Source organism: Esox lucius, chromosome 20, assembly GCF_011004845.1.
Source record: "Esox lucius isolate fEsoLuc1 chromosome 20, fEsoLuc1.pri, whole genome shotgun sequence".
NCBI lineage: Eukaryota > Metazoa > Chordata > Actinopteri > Esociformes > Esocidae > Esox > Esox lucius.
The window spans coordinates 26449383-26467138 of NC_047588.1; the positions used below are offsets into that span (position 1 = coordinate 26449383).

At 42.5% G+C, this 17756-nt stretch overlaps 1 protein-coding gene across 8 annotated transcripts in view; it reads right to left on the reverse strand.

Moving 5' to 3' along the window:
- pou2f2a (POU class 2 homeobox 2a) overlaps positions 1 to 17756 on the reverse strand; it is a 51866-nt gene that overhangs the window by 6402 nt on the left and 27708 nt on the right. For 2 of the 8 annotated variants that reach the window (XM_020040954.2, XM_020040957.3), the window contains exons 2-15: positions 14503 to 14568; positions 14350 to 14384; positions 10180 to 10236; positions 8413 to 8469; positions 6066 to 6185; positions 5508 to 5852; positions 5226 to 5325; positions 4883 to 4974; positions 4656 to 4799; positions 4386 to 4527; positions 1438 to 1586; positions 1010 to 1210; positions 398 to 591; positions 120 to 188 (exon numbers count right to left, since the gene is read on the reverse strand). In XM_020040954.2, the coding sequence (XP_019896513.1) occupies positions 120 to 188; positions 398 to 591; positions 1010 to 1210; positions 1438 to 1586; positions 4386 to 4527; positions 4656 to 4799; positions 4883 to 4974; positions 5226 to 5325; positions 5508 to 5852; positions 6066 to 6185; positions 8413 to 8469; positions 10180 to 10236; positions 14350 to 14384; positions 14503 to 14568 (1771 nt within the window). The remainder of the gene's footprint in view (positions 1 to 119; positions 189 to 397; positions 592 to 1009; positions 1211 to 1437; positions 1587 to 4385; positions 4528 to 4655; positions 4800 to 4882; positions 4975 to 5225; positions 5326 to 5507; positions 5853 to 6065; positions 6186 to 8412; positions 8470 to 10179; positions 10237 to 14349; positions 14385 to 14502; positions 14569 to 17756) is intronic. The other 6 variants (XM_020040956.2, XM_020040955.2, XM_020040958.2 and 3 more) reach the window with 6 other exon arrangements.

The following is a 17756-nucleotide window of genomic DNA, read 5'->3' on the forward strand; positions in this document are numbered from 1 at the left end:
CCACAAATTCAAATTCGGAGAAATATAAGTTCTTGCAAGCGGACCTCGTGTGTATTTTTCTGAGTAAATTAGCAATGTATCTCTGAGAGTATGATATTATGGATCTCTGTCGTATTCACCTCAAGTTTGCAGCGAAATCGGTGATGTAGTTAGACACGTCACCGTTCTTTTTACCCATTCGCCATAAGCTGTGGACACAAAACACACAGTCACACACGGGTTAGAAAGTACTGCTGCACAGAAGGAGCAGTGTCATCCAACCAGGCTTAGGGGAGGTCACAGGTCACGTGATAAATACTACGCTGCAAACTGCAGGTGAAACGAGCACCGAGCCCACGGGACATTACCAGGGACGTAGCCTACGGACTATGGGGATGGTAGGTGTCTGTGTGGTTACCCTGTGTTGAGACTGAGTGTGCTGTGGTTGGGAGGGGCTGGGCTGGCCGTGCTGCGAGGGGGTGGAGTCACGGGAGAGGAAGCAGAGCTGACAGATGAGTGGGTGGGGCCACTTGCTGTCAGAGGGGAGAATGACGACATGGTGGTCATTGTTGTGCTGAGACTGGCCACCGCCTGGGACAGCTGACTGGACATCTGGACAGTAAGAGAGAGGAAAGGAGGGGGAGAGGAAAAGAGGAGGAGAGAGAGGAAAAGAGGGGGAGAGAGAGGAATAAAGGGGGAGAGAGAGGAATGAAGGGGGAGAGAGTAATGTTGTTTTAAGAAAGGTCTATAGCTGATGGGAAAATGAGTCTGTGGAATGGATTATTGGTTCCAGTGGTAATTCAGTGCAATGCAGTTGGGACTAAGTTGGCTTGTCCCAGGGTCCAGGGTTGCAGGAGACATTCCCTATCACATGCAGCTCAGGTTGGGTGAGGGGGTGGTTGGGGTTGAGGTTGGGTGAGGGGGTGGTTGGGGTTGAGGTTGGGTGAGGGGGTGGTTGGGGTTGAGGTTGGGTGAGGGGGTGGTTGAGGTTTAGGTTGGGTAAGGGGGTGGTGGTGGGGTCAGGCCATACCATGTGTGGGCTGTAGCAGGGGGGGTTGTGCGTCGGTGGGGCTTGGGGGGGCTGGCTGGGCAGGGGAGGGGTGGCACTGTTGGGGTTGATGCGCTTCTCTTTCTGGCGCCGGTTGCAGAACCACACGCGGATCACCTCCTTCTCCATGTTGAGCTGCTCGGCGATACACAGGATCTCCTCTGAGGTAGGCTTCTGGTTCTGCTGACACACGGGAGAGACAGAGATGAACACATTAGTACTGATGCACACACAAGGTTTACAGCCTTATATCATGTTCTGGACATCACAGTGATACTGTATAATGTGGTTCTGAGGACAAGAAATGCCAGACTGAGCGATTGATGCTATTCCACCCAAAGACATACAGCATGTCCCCTGCATGACGTGGCTTTGAACGCCTTACGTCAATGATATGCCATGTCTCTCACCGTGATAAAGGCTCTCTCCAGGGCCACACGGACATTCGTCTCGATGCTTGTTCTCTTCTTTCGGCGTCGGCCTGGCAGGCCCTCAAAGCCCATGGAGGAAGAGGACAGACAGCTCGGGCTGGGCAGAGTGCTGTCTATGGACATGGTCTCTGCCAAACACAGAGCTTCACTTAGTTGTTGGTTTGAAATCACTCAAACTGCTACCAGGTCTGATTTCAATCAAATGTCCCCAGGGACGTCACTAGAAATTCAAGGATAAGCCTAGGTTAGGATATACTCCCCCAGGATAAAAAAAAAATTCCTCTAAACATCTTTTCATCACTTTTAGAGTAACAACAGGTGTAAATCTTTCAAAAATAAGGTTATTTTTAGTCAAGGTTGGAAAAAAAGTATACCTGTCTCATAGTGTAAGACACTGATCTAATATGACTTACCTCAAAATCTAAATAAATAAATTATAGTCCACTCTGACCCCATCCATCCAACACCAACAAAAGGAACAGAAATGGATGTACTATGTAGCCAAAATACTTTGTCAACTATAGTTTGTAGTAAATGAACATCTACATACATATTCTATTTCTAAACACACTTTCTCTGAATCATTCCAAAATAGATTCAGTCATTAGCCTATTCACCTCGGAATGAAGTTATTAAAAATAATTATTATTCTTAAAAAAATAAACATTTAATAACTGGAACCCCCTAAATCTGAACAGAATACGTTGATATATGTTGACTAAAACCAAAGAATTGAACATAACTAATCTCGTAGAACCATATTGGCATATCCAACAGCAATTTTGTACTGAGTAATCATTTGATGATATCATCAATATTTATGATGATTATTAGTGACATGAAAATGTTGGCTGGCAAGTCATTTATGATAATTTCTGAAATTTCTTTGTAAATATTAATATTTTCAGTAGTTGGTTAAAAAATACAACCCCCTATTATCAGCCATCATCCCCAATTATTCGCCACCTTACAATTTTGTTGAACTACATTATAATTCATCTTACAAATGACAGTTCGTACTCTTCTCTCAAGTGTCTACAAGAAAGTCGTAGCTAGCTTTCTTGCCTTCCAGCTAAGAAAAAAAGACTGATCACTTTCTTTCACAAATTGCAACTATTTCCATACATTAAATTTTTGAATTCTCAAAATTCAACCTCCATACATTTCTATACAAAATGGTGGTGAACTAGTTGAATGGGTATATTTATTAGAAAAACATACCACTGTGATGGATCACCCCACAGAAACTTCCAGTGCATTTACATTTTGAACTTGAGAGGATTTACAGTATCTCACAAAAGTGAGTACACCCCTCACATCTTTGTAAATATTTGATTATATCTTTTCATGTGAAAACACTGAAGAAATTAGCATACAGCTTGTATAACAGTGTAAATTTGCTGTCCACTCAAAATAACACAACACACAGTCATTCATGTCTAAACCGCTGGCAACAAAAGTGAGTACACCCCTAAGTGAAAATGTCCCAATTCGGCCCAAAGTGTCAATATTTTGTGTGGCCACCATTATTTTCCAGCACTGCCTTAACCCTCTTTGGCATGGAGTTCACCAGAGCTTCACTGGTTGCCACTGGAGTTCTCTTCCACTCCTCCAGGATGACGTCACGGAGTTGGTGGATGTTAGAGACCTTGTGCTCCTCCACCTTCTGTTTGACGATGCCCCACAGATGCTAAATAGGGTTTAGGTCTGGAGACATGCTTGGCCAGTCCATCAACTTCCCCCTCATCTTCTTTAGGAAGGCAGTGGTCGTCTTGGAGTTGTGTTTGGGGTCGTTATCATGTTGGAATACTGCCCTGCGGCCCAGTCTCCAAAGGGAGGGGATCATGCTCTGCTTCAGTGTGTCACAGTACATGTTGGCATTCATGGTTCCCTCAATGAACTGTAGCTCCTCAGTGCGAGCAGCACTCATGCAGCCCCAGACCATGACACTCCCACCACCATGCTTGACTGTAGGCAAGACACACTTGTCTTTGTACTTCTCACCTGGTTGCCGCCACACACGCTTGACACCATCTGAACCAAACACGTTTATTTTTGTCTCATCAGACCACAGGACAGGTTCCAATAATCCATGTCCTTAGTCTGCTTGTCTTCAGCAAACTGTTTGCGGGCTTTCTTGTGCATCATCTTTGGAAGAGGCTTCCAAAGATGATGGAAAGGAAGACAATCATGCAGACCAATTTGATGCAGTGTGCGGCATATGGTCTGAGCACTGACAGGCTGAACCCCCACCCCTTCAACCTCTGCAGCAATGCTGGCAGCACTCTTACGTCTATTTCCCAAAGACAGGATAGGATGTTGAGCACCTGCACTCAACTTCTTTGGGTGACCATGAAGTTGAGTTCAACCGCTGTATGGTCTTGGCCACCGTGCTGCAGCTCAGTTTCAGGGTCTTGGCAATCTTCTTACATAAAGATAGCCTAGGCCATCTTTATGTAGAGCAACAATAATTTTTTTCAGATCCTCAAAGAGTTCTTTGCCATGAGGTGCCATGTTGAACTTCCAGTGACCAGTATGAGGGAGTGTGAGAGTGATAACACCAAATATAACACACCTGCTCCCCATTCACACCTGAGACCTTGTTACACTAACGAGTCACATGACACCGGGGAGGGAAAATGGCTAATTGGCCCCAATTTGGACATTTTCACTTAGGGGTGTACTCACTTTTGTTGCCAACGGTTTTGACATTAATGGCTGTGTGTTCAGTTATTTTGCAAATGTAAACTGTTAAATAAGCTGTACACTCACTGCTTTACATTATAGCAAAGTGTCATTTCTTCAGTGTTGTCACATGAAAATATATAATCAAATATTTGCAAAAATGTGGGAGGTGTACACACCATTAAGACCCCCTAAAATAGGCCTAGAGACGTCCCTGCATATCCTCCTGCACTCTCTCTCACCTGCGTCATTGAGCCACTTCTCCAGCAGTGGTTTGAGTTTGCACATGTTCTTAAAGCTCAGGTTTAGGGCCTCAAAGCGAGAAATGGTGGTCTGGCTGAAGTCATTCCCATAAAGTTTTCCCATAGCCAACCCCACATCACCCTGAAAGAGAGAAAGAGATTGTCGATTGTGAGAGAAACAGTGTTAGCAAACGCACAAACAAATGCACACCACACACACACACACACAAACACACACGAACACACACACGCACACACAGGCAGGTGTACCTGTGTAAATCCCAGTTTAATCCTTCTCTGTTTGAAGGTGCGAGCAAACAACTCCAACTCCTCCAGGTCACTGGGCTCCTCAGGGTGAGTGGTCCCGGCTGACACAGAGGTCACGACCCCACTGCCCTCCACAGCCTTGTCCCTCTACAAAGGAGGAGTGGAGAGATACGAATACAGGAGAAGAGAAACATTCACCAGATAGAAGCATGAGGTGAGTCAGTGCCTACCTGTGCTTGGAGCCCCACTCTGGTGGGAGTGGACAGGACGCTGCCTTGGTGTTGCTGAGGTAGCGATATTAGATTTGGTGTCGATAGCAACCCTGTGTAATAAGCAGGTTGGGATTAGTCAGAGTAGTTTCATTACCAAAACATCTGATCCACTGTCTACCAAGCATTTGTAATTATGACTTAGAACTTGTCAACACCTGTTTTTGTTGGTGATTTTACAGACAGTCTTGTCAGTTGAACGGGACCAGTAACTTTACAGAGAGTCTTGTCAGTTGAACGGGACCAGTGACTTTACTGAGTCTCGTCAGTTGAACAGGACCAGCGACTATTGTGAGGAACCCACCTTGCTGTCCTTGCTGCTGTGGGAGGAGGAACTGAGGAGACTGCAGGTGGTGTCCTGGCACCAGAACCAACTGCTGCAACTGCAACAACTGCTGGATGTCCTGCAGGAATGATAGGAAAAGAGAGCAGAGGGATCAGAGATGGAAAAAATAACAATGTACAGAGAACAGAACACAACTGAAAGAAAAAACAGAAAGAAAAGCATAGGCTCCCGCACTGGTTCCAGATCTTAACATACACATCCTCCCAACCAGGAAGTGGTCTTGTGGTAGGTTGTCAGTACCTGGGCAGTGAGCTGGATTGGTTGGGAGAGGGTAAGCTGGGGGTGAGGAGGGGGCGGGACAGGGACAGAATGGCCTGTTTGATCCTGTGTGCTCTGTCCCTGTCCCTGGGCCTGTGATTGGCCCTGCTGCCCCGTCTGTCCTGCCTGCTGCTGTTGCTGCTGGGCCTTTTGATTGGCTGCTGCAGCTGCCTGAGCTTGCTGATTGGCTTGGGCAGCTGCGTGGGCAGCGTGAGCAGCGTGAGCTGCGTTGGATTGCTGAACAGACTGCTGAACAGCAGCGGCTATGAGCTGAGCCTGAGCTTGCTGCAGTAACAACTGTTGCTGCGCTGGCAAGAGAGCCGTCAACTGTGAGCATAACACAGAGGAAGAAAAAGCAACAAACAGGGAGAGGAGAGAGGTGAGAACAGAAACAGAACAGTGAGAGGGGTAACGCATGAGAAAGAGTGGAGAAAAGGAAAAAGCACAAATGTCAGCAAGCAGTTCCGGAAGCAACACCATGAGCATGTATGTGTGCATGTGTTTTTGTATTATTATGTGTTTAACCTTTGCTTGTCTTACCCCTGCCAGTTGGGAGCCAGTCAGCATGAGCTGTGTGTGTGGGAGGGGCGTCTGTGAGGGGGCGTGGCTGTGGTGTGGAGGATGGACCGGGGACATCTCACCACACTCTTCTAACTTGTTCTGAGAGGATTGCAGAGAACAAGACACACAATTAAACTAATGGGATACAAGTCTGTTGGCTGACTGCTCAGCACTGTTAGCTGTTTTAACCTGCGTGCCAAAGACAAGTGGTTCTCACTTTTTGTGCCAGCAAATTCATGAGACCCTCTTTTTGATAGCAGATTTATCAGGGACCTCCTTTACGATAGCAAGCTCATCAGGGACCCCCTTTGTGATAGCAAATTAATCAAGGACCCACCATTCCGATAGGAAATCCATTAGGGACCCCCTTTGTGATAAAAACATTCTCAGTGAGCCCCTCAATGTCAGAACCCAACTTGAGTGTGATGAAGTTTGAAAGGTATAATTCTAAACTTTTGATACAGAATTATAAAGTAAACATTGAAAATAGTGTGCTAAAATACCACCAAATAACATGTGTTAATGAGTTGAAATTCACCCAGAACTGCAGGTAGGAGGAATAAGGATAATAAGGTAAGACAAATAAGGTAAGACAAAAATATTAAAAATGCTAATAGCCTGAAGTACGGAGACAACCTGCCTATATAACAGAATGAGTATGACTGAGGATTAATTTAGCTCAAAGTTTCTGTGGGATGATCCATCATAGCTGTAAAGTGTGGAATGATTAGCATGCTCAAGACCAAAGCCAACTTCTCACATACAAGTATCCCGCCAATATGGTGGTGCTACTGCAAAAATTACATTAATGAATGCACTACTCAACATTGTGTTAAAAATATGTTTAACTACAACAACTAGTGTGTGCTACTTCACAGTAAACAAACTCCATGTGCACAGGTAGGCCAACGTTTTCATGGTGCTACTCTAACAATTTCCAATCACCATTCAACTCACAAATGTGAGCCATGATTCTTAAATACACAGCATACAATCCACACATGTAAACCGTGATATACCGTAAATAAATAAATAGCAGCGAATCCATGACTGTGAACTATTATTCAAATCTACTCAGCATTAAACTCACAAATGCTTATTTGGAAAGGTTAAAAAAACCCACAAATGTAAGTCACTATCCACATGCAAACACTACCTGACTCATATTTCTGAAACAGAATTTGCATAAATGCAACCAGATTTGTCAGTCAAAACTTTAATGTTAGAATTGTCATGTGCTTTTGTGGATCAAGTTGTGTGCGTGGTTCAGCTTCCACTTGTGCACAGAAGTTCAGGTCACATGTCAAAGATCAACGATCCACAAATGTGACTGTGACCAGTAGTCGACATCTCTACTGTACTAGAATATCTTAGTGACTTCCAGCCAATCACTTAAAGCACACATTTGATGACGTAATCTACTTCTCGGTTTCAACAAAGATGCGACCAACAGTGTTGCTTGATGTACCTAGCTGGCTTGTATGATAATAAACTTTTCCCCTGTCAGTCCAATTAATTCTCAAATTAAATGCATCGATTTAGCAGTGTCCAGAAAAAACAGACAGTTTTGCATATTTCAAAAAAGGTGTTTAGAAGGTGTCCTAATCCAATGGCGGATGCTGACACAGCTAACTAGCAACAGACAGCACAGTACTGTAGTAGCAAGTACTACTGCCAGCTAATGTTCGCTAACAAACTGTGGTTTTTCATCACCAATTATTGGAAAGTTTAAACTATAATTACAGTCAATGCTGTGTATACACTCACCTAAAGGATTATTAGGAACACCTGTTCAATTGCTCATTAATGCAATTATCTAATCAACCAATCACATGGCAGTTGCTTCAATGCATTTAGGGGTGTGGTCCTGGTCAAGACAATCTCCTGAACTCCAAACTGAATGTCAGAATGGGAAAGAAAGGTGATTTAAGCAATTTTGAGCGTGGCATGGTTGTTGGTGCCAGACGGGCTGGTCTGAGTATTTCACAATCTGCTCAGTTACTGGAATTTTCACGCACAACCATTTCTAGTTTACAAAGAATGGTGTGAAAAGGGAAAAACATCCAGTATGCGGCAGTCCTGTGGGCGAAAATGCCTTGTTGATGCTTGAGGTCAGAGGAGAATGGGCCAACTGATTCAAGCTGATAGAAGAGCAACTTTGACTGAAATAACCACTCGTTACAACCGAGGTATGCAGCAAAGCATTTGTGAAGCCACAACACGCACAACCTTGAGGTGGATTGGCTACAACAGCAGAAGACCCCACCGGGTACCACTCATCTCCACTACAAATAGGAAAAAGAGGCTACAATTTGCACGAGCTCACCAAAATTGGACAGTTGAAGACTGGAAGAAAGTTGCCTGGTCTGATGAGTCTCGATTTCTGTTGAGACATTCAGATGGTAGAGTCAGAATTTGGCGTAAACAGAATGAGAACATGGATCCATCATGCCTTGTTACCACTGTGCAGGCTGGTGGTGGTGGTGTAATGGTGTGGGGGATGTTTTCTTGGCAGACGTTAGGCCCCTTAGTGCCAATTGGGCATCGTTTAAATGCCACGGCCTACCTGAGCATTGTTTCTGACCATGTCCATCCCTTTATGACCACCATGTACCCATCCTCTGATGGCTACTTCCAGCAGGATAATGCACCATGTCACAAAGCTCGATTCATTTCAAATTGGTTTCTTGAACATGACAATGAATTCACTGTACTGAAATGGCCCCCACAGTCACCAGATCTCAACCCAATAGAGCATCTTTGGGATGTGGTGGAACGGGAGCTTCGTGCCCTGGATGTGCATCCCACAAATCTCCGTCAACTGCAAGATGCTATCCTATCAATATGGGCCAACATTTATAAAGAATGCTTTCAGCACCTTGTTGAATCAATGCCACATAGAATTGAGGCAGTTCTGAAGGCGAAAGGGGGTCAAACACAGTATTAGTATGGTGTTCCTAATAATCCTTTAGGTGAATGTATATGAATAATGGTTTACAATCATGGATTCACTGCTGTGTATTTACAGATCACGGTTTACATGTGGATTGAATGCAGTGTATTTACAGATCATGGCTCACATTTTTCAGTTGTATGTGGTGAATACAAACATTTTGGCATTTTGGCATCTCCATAAGCTATTCTCTGAACACAACGAATCCGCAAAGCCTTGTTACCATACTACTACAAATTCTGCAGCACCAGTGAAGCAAGGTAAACTATTTTAAGGTCTCAGTGACTTAGCCAAGTGAAATGCTATCAGGATGGACTGCGGTGCTAACTTACTAGCCATTTCACACTGGTTACACTACTGTGAACGTTCTGTTAATGCTTCTCATTCGAGAAGAAAGATCCTTCACTTCAACGGGAAACATGAAATTATGCCAAACTAATGCTGAGGACTGCATGCTCCATCTTTCAATGGTTTTTGCTGCATCTCACATTGACCCAAATAATCAATACGTTTTGTTTTTATTATCAATTTTAATCAAGCAGTTGTTGCAGCCCTAACATGGATGGGTAAAATCATAAATTGTATTTGTAACAATGTCACACAGAGGAAGGACACAAGCGCAGGGAGAACGGAGGACATTTAATAAATGAAATAGAACTGACACAAATTAAACAGAATGTGGGATAAAAGAATGAGGATTGACAGGAACAAAATAAAATACGGAACAGGAAACAACGTTACGTTTGAGAAAGAGGGCGTTGGATTCACTGGCACGGCAGGCTGTTTGAACGTGTCAGTATTACACCTTTGAAGTCATTTTCTGGATTTCTTGTTGTTGTTACAGATATTTTATTCATTAGATTTTTTAGACCTGGCCAGTGACTTTGTGCATGACCCATTCAGGTCTGCAGACCAGAGTTTGAGAACCATTTCCAAAGAGGAAATATTTTCTGTAGAAAAGAATGTATCGTCACCTTTCCTTCCAGGAACAAGCCCGTCCAAACTGGCCATTGTGAACATTTTCTAGTTTGCGTACCTGTCTGTAAATATGCAAAATTTCCAAAAAACCTATTTAATGTGACTTGCTAATAGGCAAACATGAACAAACACACACACAAATACAGAGACCCACACACACACCTTGTTGCTGCTGAAGGTTGGAGAAATGGGAAAAGGACTGATTTTCATCTGCTGAACCTGTATAAAGGACAACTATCCTCAGTTAAGATAATCATGAATACTGACAAAGAATGCACATCCCCAGAACCCCAAATGGTGCAGGGTTTTGTTTCTGTCCTCGGAGGACACACCATATTTGGTGTGTTTCCAAAGCAATGATAAGCTCTAGATTTCTCTTACAGTGGAATTATGATTTGATTTCTTAATCCTGCCCTACTGCCTGAACAATATATTAAATCAGTAAGTAACTTTCAAATGTCCTAACTGCACTAACTACATTTCCAAAAATCATTTTCATAGGTTACATACTTTCCTTGGTTATTATAATTTTTTTAACTCTAAAAATATACAGAAATTACATCTCAGTGCATTTCTACAGGAGAAAAGGGAACATAGACTTCGATGGGGAAAGAAATCCAAAATGTGCAAATTCTAATAATAAATTTTAATCGAGATAAACTAAATAAATGTGCATTAACTTACACAAATGAACATACTATCAGTAACTATTGTACTATTCAAGCTTGAGAAATCAAGACAACTTCCTTCAACATTTCCTTCAGGTTATTGAAAAATAAAAAGATTTTAAACATTTATTAAGTATTGAAACTCCTTGAATTAGGCTACTTGTCAGGTATCTCTTGCTTTTCAGTGTACTATATAGTGTACTATATGTGCAGTTCATTTCATGACTGTCACCATTCTAAATGACTAACTGATTGTTATGTTTAGCAAAAGGTACAAAGGTTTTGGGTCACAAACGTTTCAGGAAATGACCTTGTTTTCCTTTAAAACATATATGAAATTAGTTTGAATAGGAAATATAGCAAAATGAATAGGAAATACAGTAATTGACCAGGTTAGAAATAATGATTTTGATTTAAATAATAATTGTCTCCTTCAGACTTTGCTATTGTCAAAGAATCCTCCATTTGCAGCAATTACAGCCTTGCAGAACTTTGGCATTTTAGTTATTTGTTGAGGTAATCTGAAGAGATTTCACACCTAGCTTCCTGAAGAACCTCCCACAAAGGACTTACTTGATGGGCACTTCTTACGTACTGTACGGTCAAGCTGTTCCCACAACAGATCAATGTGGTTGAGATCCAGTGACTGTGCTGGCCTCTCCATTATAGACAGAAAACCAGCTGACTGCTTCTTTCCTAAATAGTTATTGCATAGTTTGGAGCTGTGCTATGGGTCATTGTCCTGTTGTAGGAGGAAATTGACTCTAATCAAGCGTTGTCCACAGGATATGGCGTATGGCATGGTGTTGCAAAATGGAGTGATAGCCTTCCTTCTTCAAGATCCCCTTTACTCTGTACAAATGCCCTACTTCACCATCACCAAAGCAACCCAAGACCATTGCATCATCCACCATGCTTGACAGATGGCGTCAAGCACTCCTCCAGCGTCTTTTCATTTGGTCTGTGTCTCACAAATGTGATCCGAATACCTCAAACTGAGATTTGTCTGTCCATAACACTTTTTTCCAATCTTCCTCTGACCAGTGTCTGTCTTCTTTTGCCCAACATATTAATTTTACTGGCCAGTCTGAGGTACAACTTTTTATTTGCCAGTCTGCCTTGAAGGCCAGTATCCGGAAGTCATTGGCACTGGTGTTTTGCAGGTACAATCCTGTTTCCAAACAAGTTGTGACATTGTGTAAAATGCAAATATAACAGAATGCAGTGATGTGCAAATTATTTATCTCTATATTTAATTCATATCATATGATTTGATATCACATCATATGTGATATCAAATTGTATCATGTTGAAACAGAGATTATAATTTTTTAATTTGATGCCAGCAACACGTTTCAAAAAAGTTGGGACACGGGCAGGTTTACCACTGTGCATTGTTACTTCTAACAAAACTTTATAAGCATTTGGGAACTGAGAAAACCAATTGCTGCAGTTTTGAACATGAAATGTATTCCCATTCTTGCTTGATATAGGATTTCAGCTGCTCAACAGTTCGGGGTCTCCTTTGTTGTATTTTTTGTTTTATAATGCAGCAAATGTTTTCATTGAGTGACAGTTCTGGATTGCAGGCAGGCCGGTTTAGCACCCAGACTTTTACTACAGAGCCGTGCTGTTGTAATAGGGAGGGAGGAGGCTCTGCCACCGATGCAGGACAGGAATACGATGCAGAGGAAGGAGGTGGCAACTGCAGGGCCTCGTCAGACCGCCACTCCGGAGGTGGTAGTAGGGGCGCCTCGTTGAGCCACCCTAGAGGTGGTAGTAGGGGTCCCTTGTAGAGCCACTCTGGGGGCAGTGGCGGCAGTGGCTCATCGTCCCACCCCTCCAGCGGTGGCACTGGTTCCGGGCGTGGGACCAATAATGGAGCTCTGGTGCAGGGAACTGGCACTGGGTGTACCAGGCTGGGAACTAGCGTAACAGGAGACCCTTAAATAGGGTCCCCAATTAGAGGCAACGTGGGGAAGCTGCCTCTAATTGTGGACAATCAAAATGGCAGCGCAGAGATGCCTAGAGGCCCCCAGCCAGGACCTGACATCAGCATTAATGGTGCCTTCACAGATGTGCATTAATGGTGCCTTCAGATATATGCACCCCCATACCATCACAGATGTTGTCTTTGAACTGTGCACTGATAAAAAGCAGGATGGTCCCTCTCCTCTTTAGTCTGGAGGATGCGGCTTCCATGTTTTCCAAAAATTATTTCATATTTTGATTCGAAAGACCTCAGGACAGTTTTCCACTTTGCCTCAGTCCATCTTAAATGAACTCGGGCTCATGGAATGCAGCAGTGTTTCTGGATCTTGTTTATATTTATTTCTTTGCATGGTAGAGTTTTAACTTGCATTTGTGGATGCAGCGATGACTGTGTTCACAGACAATGGTTTTTGGAAGTATTCCTGAGCCCATGCAATGATTTCCAGTTCAGAATTGTGTCTGTTTTTTTCAAACTCTTTGCAATTTGACATTGAGAAATGTTATTCTTAAATTGTTACACTATTTGCCCACGCAGTCTTTCACAGAGTGGTGAACCCCTCCCTATCCTCACTTCTGACAGATCCATCCTCTCTGGAATGATCTTTTAATACCCAATCATCTTACTGACCAGTTGCCAATTCACCTAATTAATTGTGTGATATTCCACCAGGTTTCGTTGTTTTAGCATTACACAACTTTTCCAGTCTTTTGTTGCCTCTGTCCCAACTTCATTGTAACGTATTTCTGGCATCACATTCAAAGTGGGCATATGTTTTTCAAGAAACAATCAAATGTCTCAGTTTCAACATTTGATATGTTGTCTTTGTACTATTTTCTATTGAATATATTTCCACATCATTACATTCTGTATTTATTTACATTTTATGCAGCATCCCAACGTTTTTGGAAATGTGGCTGCACTATTTAATGAAGCTGCCCGGTGAGGACCTGTGAGGCGTTTGTTTCTCAAACTAGACACTCTAATGTATTTGTCCTCTTGCTCAGTTTTGCACTGGGGCCTCCCACTCCTCTTTCTATTCTGGGTAGAGCCAGTTTGCGCTGTTCTGTGAAGGGAGTAGCACACAGCATTGTACGACATCTTCAGTTTGTTGGCAATTTCTCGCATGGAATTGTCTTCATTTCTCAGAACAAGAATAGACTGATGAGTTTCAGAAGGCAGTTCTTTGTTTCTGGCCATTTTATGGCTGTTATCAAACGCACAATTGCTGATGCACCAGATACACAACTAGTCAAAAGAAGACCATATTTATTGCGTTTTTAATCAGCACAACAGTTTCCAGCAGTGCTAACACAATTGCAAAAGGGTTTTCTAATGATCAATCAGCCTTTTTAAATGATAAACTTGGATTAGCAAGTACCAAGTGCGATTGGAACACAGGACTGATGCTTGCTGATAATGGGCCTCTGGAGATATTCCATTGAAAATCAGCCTTTTTCAGCTACAATAGTCTTTTACAACATTAACAATTTATTCACTGGATTTCTGATCATTTTTATGTTATTTTAAAGGACAAAACAATTGGTCTTCTTTCAAAAACAAATACAGTTCTAAGTGACCCCAAACTTTTGAATGGTAGTGTATATTACCAGTTATATCAGTAATGAAATGTGGGCAATGTGGGAGACAGAATCACCACGTAGTTACACACACCTGATGATTCGATTCGGAACCATTCCGCTCTGAATCTGTGTGGGGGAGATAGGAAACAATGAGAAATTAATGACACGTGCATTACACACACAACACACCCATGTTCACAGGCTCACACACATTCACATTGCGCATACATATGCACACACATACCTGTGCTCTCCATTGGAGAATCAGCCCCTGTGTTTTCAACTTCTACTGGCTTTGACATCCTGATGTCTGTGTGTGAGAGAGAAACGGAGACACAGAGAGAGAAACAGAGACAGAGAGAGAAAGTGAGACAGGGAGTTACACACAGAACTCAGAGGTTTAGGTTCAGATTAACATCTTAAGACATGTTCCATTGCAGATTTAGTTTAAACATGATCCAGATCATTACGCATCAACATGTAAAAAAAAAAGAGTCCCCTAACAATGTGCAATTGCAGTGTTGGCTTTTTACCAGGACATTTTGTTGCCATTCAATGTGCAGCCTGTGTTCATTATTTCCTTTAGGTACAAGCAGTGTTTGTTTGGTCTAAAAATAGGCACAGCAGAGGTTTGAGTGGGAACAGAACGCTACCAGACACCTCCATACTGCTGTTACTTACTCTCATGTCAACAGACCATAGTAACACAATACCACAACACTTCCTCCAGTCATCCTCTCTACTGTACTGTCAGTACCATACAAGAACCAACAGAGACATCAAATATTATACATATTTCAGGTTGCCCATCAACATTTGTTTGGAGATTTTTCAAATATGCCGTTTTTCGGTATGGGGACAGTCAGTCAGCCAGTAACAAAGGCAGTAATTTAGTCAGTAGGTCAACCAAGCAGTCATTCAGACTGCAGTCAGTCCGTCAATCAGTCAGCCGGTCAGACATGGCACGGTCCCTTTCACAAAGAAGCTGGGAGGGTGAGTGGTAGGAGGAGAGAAGGACAGAAACAGGAGACAGGTAGGCAAAAACAGAGAGGCAGAGAAGGACAGAAACAGGAGACAGGTAGGCAAAATCAGAGAGGTAGAGAAGGACAGAAACAGGAGACAGGTAGGCAAAAACAGAGAGGTAGAGAAGGACAGAAACAGGAGACAGGTAGGCAAAATCAGAGAGGTAGAGAAGGACAGAAACAGGAGACAGGTAGGCAAAATCAGAGAGGCAGAGAAGGACAGAAACAGGAGACAGGTAGGCAAAATCAGAGAGGCAGAGAAGGACAGAAACAGGAGACAGGTAGGCAAAATCAGAGAGGCAGAGAAGGACAGAAACAGGAGACAGGTAGGCAAAATCAGAGAGGCAGAGAAGGACAGAAACAGGAGACAGGTAGGCAAAATCAGAGAGGCAGAGAAGGACAGAAATAGGAGACAGGTAGGCAAAGTCAGAGAGGCAGAGAAGGACAGAAAGTGTGGGGTGGTGATGGACAGGAGAAGTGAAATCAGTGTAAATACATTTTAAATACTGGGTACATTAATGAGACTTCATTTCAACATTACCTCAACAGATTATTTTGCAGGTATGGTATCAACTACTGATTCATTTTTGAGAGTCCTCAACATCTACGGCGTGACCGTCCCTCCCTCCAACTTCCCTTTTGTGAAAACATGCAAATTCACCCAACGGCAAACTAATTATATCTGCCACCTGCCTTATAGCAAACCCTCTGTTTCTCTCTTCTCTCTCCCCCCTCTTTTCACCCCCTTTTCTCTCTCTCTTTCTCTCAGTTTCAGTATAAATGTTGTAAGCTCAGAGAAGAAATTGCTTATTTACTGATTTTTTAAGATTCCAATACCCCATTTGACGAAAGTCAAAACAACACTCAATAAAGAAATGATAATAGACATGAACAAGTACAACTAACAGTGCTACATAGGCTAGTACATATGAAACAGGTTGATAGTAGACAGTCCTACAGAGAATACCATTGTATTTACAAAGAAAGAGTACCGCCTAACTACCAATAGGGGGCAGCAGTGTGACACGGAACCTTTACCAACCATTACGGATACGTTATAAAGCATCAAGTCTCTTTAATACCGTGTCTGAATCCGTGAAGGATGAAAACCAGTAAAGGCTATGAACAGACTGTCGTGTGAACTAGCCCAACCAGAGTAGGTTATGGAGAGCAGGAAGGTAGGGACAGTTCAGCACTACAGTATCTGCAGAGTCAGGATTTATTTTATTCCAGTGAGCCTGCTAATGGGGAAGCAGTGGTCATAAGGAAAAGTCTATTGGCCATCCCTCATTACTGACATTCACATCCCATATGACGACAGGGGGATTCCTCTAAATAGATCATCAAACAGCTCCAATGTGAGGAAGCAAATTAACTTCCCAAAAGTGAAAACTAAGAGCTAAATCAAGTGCCCCTCGAATGGTTTCAGGTGTATAATGTAGCGTGATGGTAGATCTATAAAGAATAATTTATACACTAGCTGGATAAATGGTAGTTTATCATGGTGTGAGTCTTTCTCACTTCCCCCTCTCTACTTCCCCTAGTTAACACCAACTTGAACAGAGTGCTAAACCTAACACTTACTGTCAATGTAGCTATTAATAATATTGTACTCTCTCTTATACAGATACTAACACTGTCACAGACACACATTCAGACACACAGCCAAGCACACATAGAAACACGGCCCAGAATCTACTGAGAAATACTTTCATACTACTGTAATACTGCCAACGTCTCTACATATAAATACTTTAATTCTAATGTTATGCTACAAAATTGTCTATATAGATATATTTTAATACTACTGTTGAACATGTCTATATAGAAATACTCTAATACTCCTGCAGCACTGCTAACATGTCAATATAAAAATACTTTTACTATTTTACTATTACTATTATGAACCTAACATGCAACTGGTGTTAGACAGAGTTGTAGAAATACAGTGTATGAAGAGAGACAGATGAAGAAGGAATGTTGCTTGTCTTCTAGTGAGGTCAAAATACAAAATCTGATACAATGGTTGCCTCCACTCGGATAGTGTGTAGTACCATTCCAATAACATGTAGTATCATTCTCATAGTGTTTAGCTCCACTCTGATAATGTTTAGCCCCACTCTGATAATGTTTAGCTCCTCTCTCATAGTGTTTAGCTCCTCACTGATAGTGTTTAGCTCCACTCTGACAGTTTACGTCCACCCTGACTGTGTGTAATACCAATCTGATAGTGATTAGCTCCACTCTGATAGTGTTTTGCTCCACTCTGATAGTGATTAGCTCCACTCTGATAGTGTTTAGCTCCACTCTGATAGTGATTAGCTCCACTCTGATAGTGTTTAGCTCCACTCTGATAGTGATTAGCTCCACTCTGATAGTGTTTTGCTCCACTCTGATAGTGATTAGCTCCACTCTGATAGTGTTTTGCTCCACTCTGATAGTGATTAGCTCCACTCTGATAGTGTTTAGCTCCACT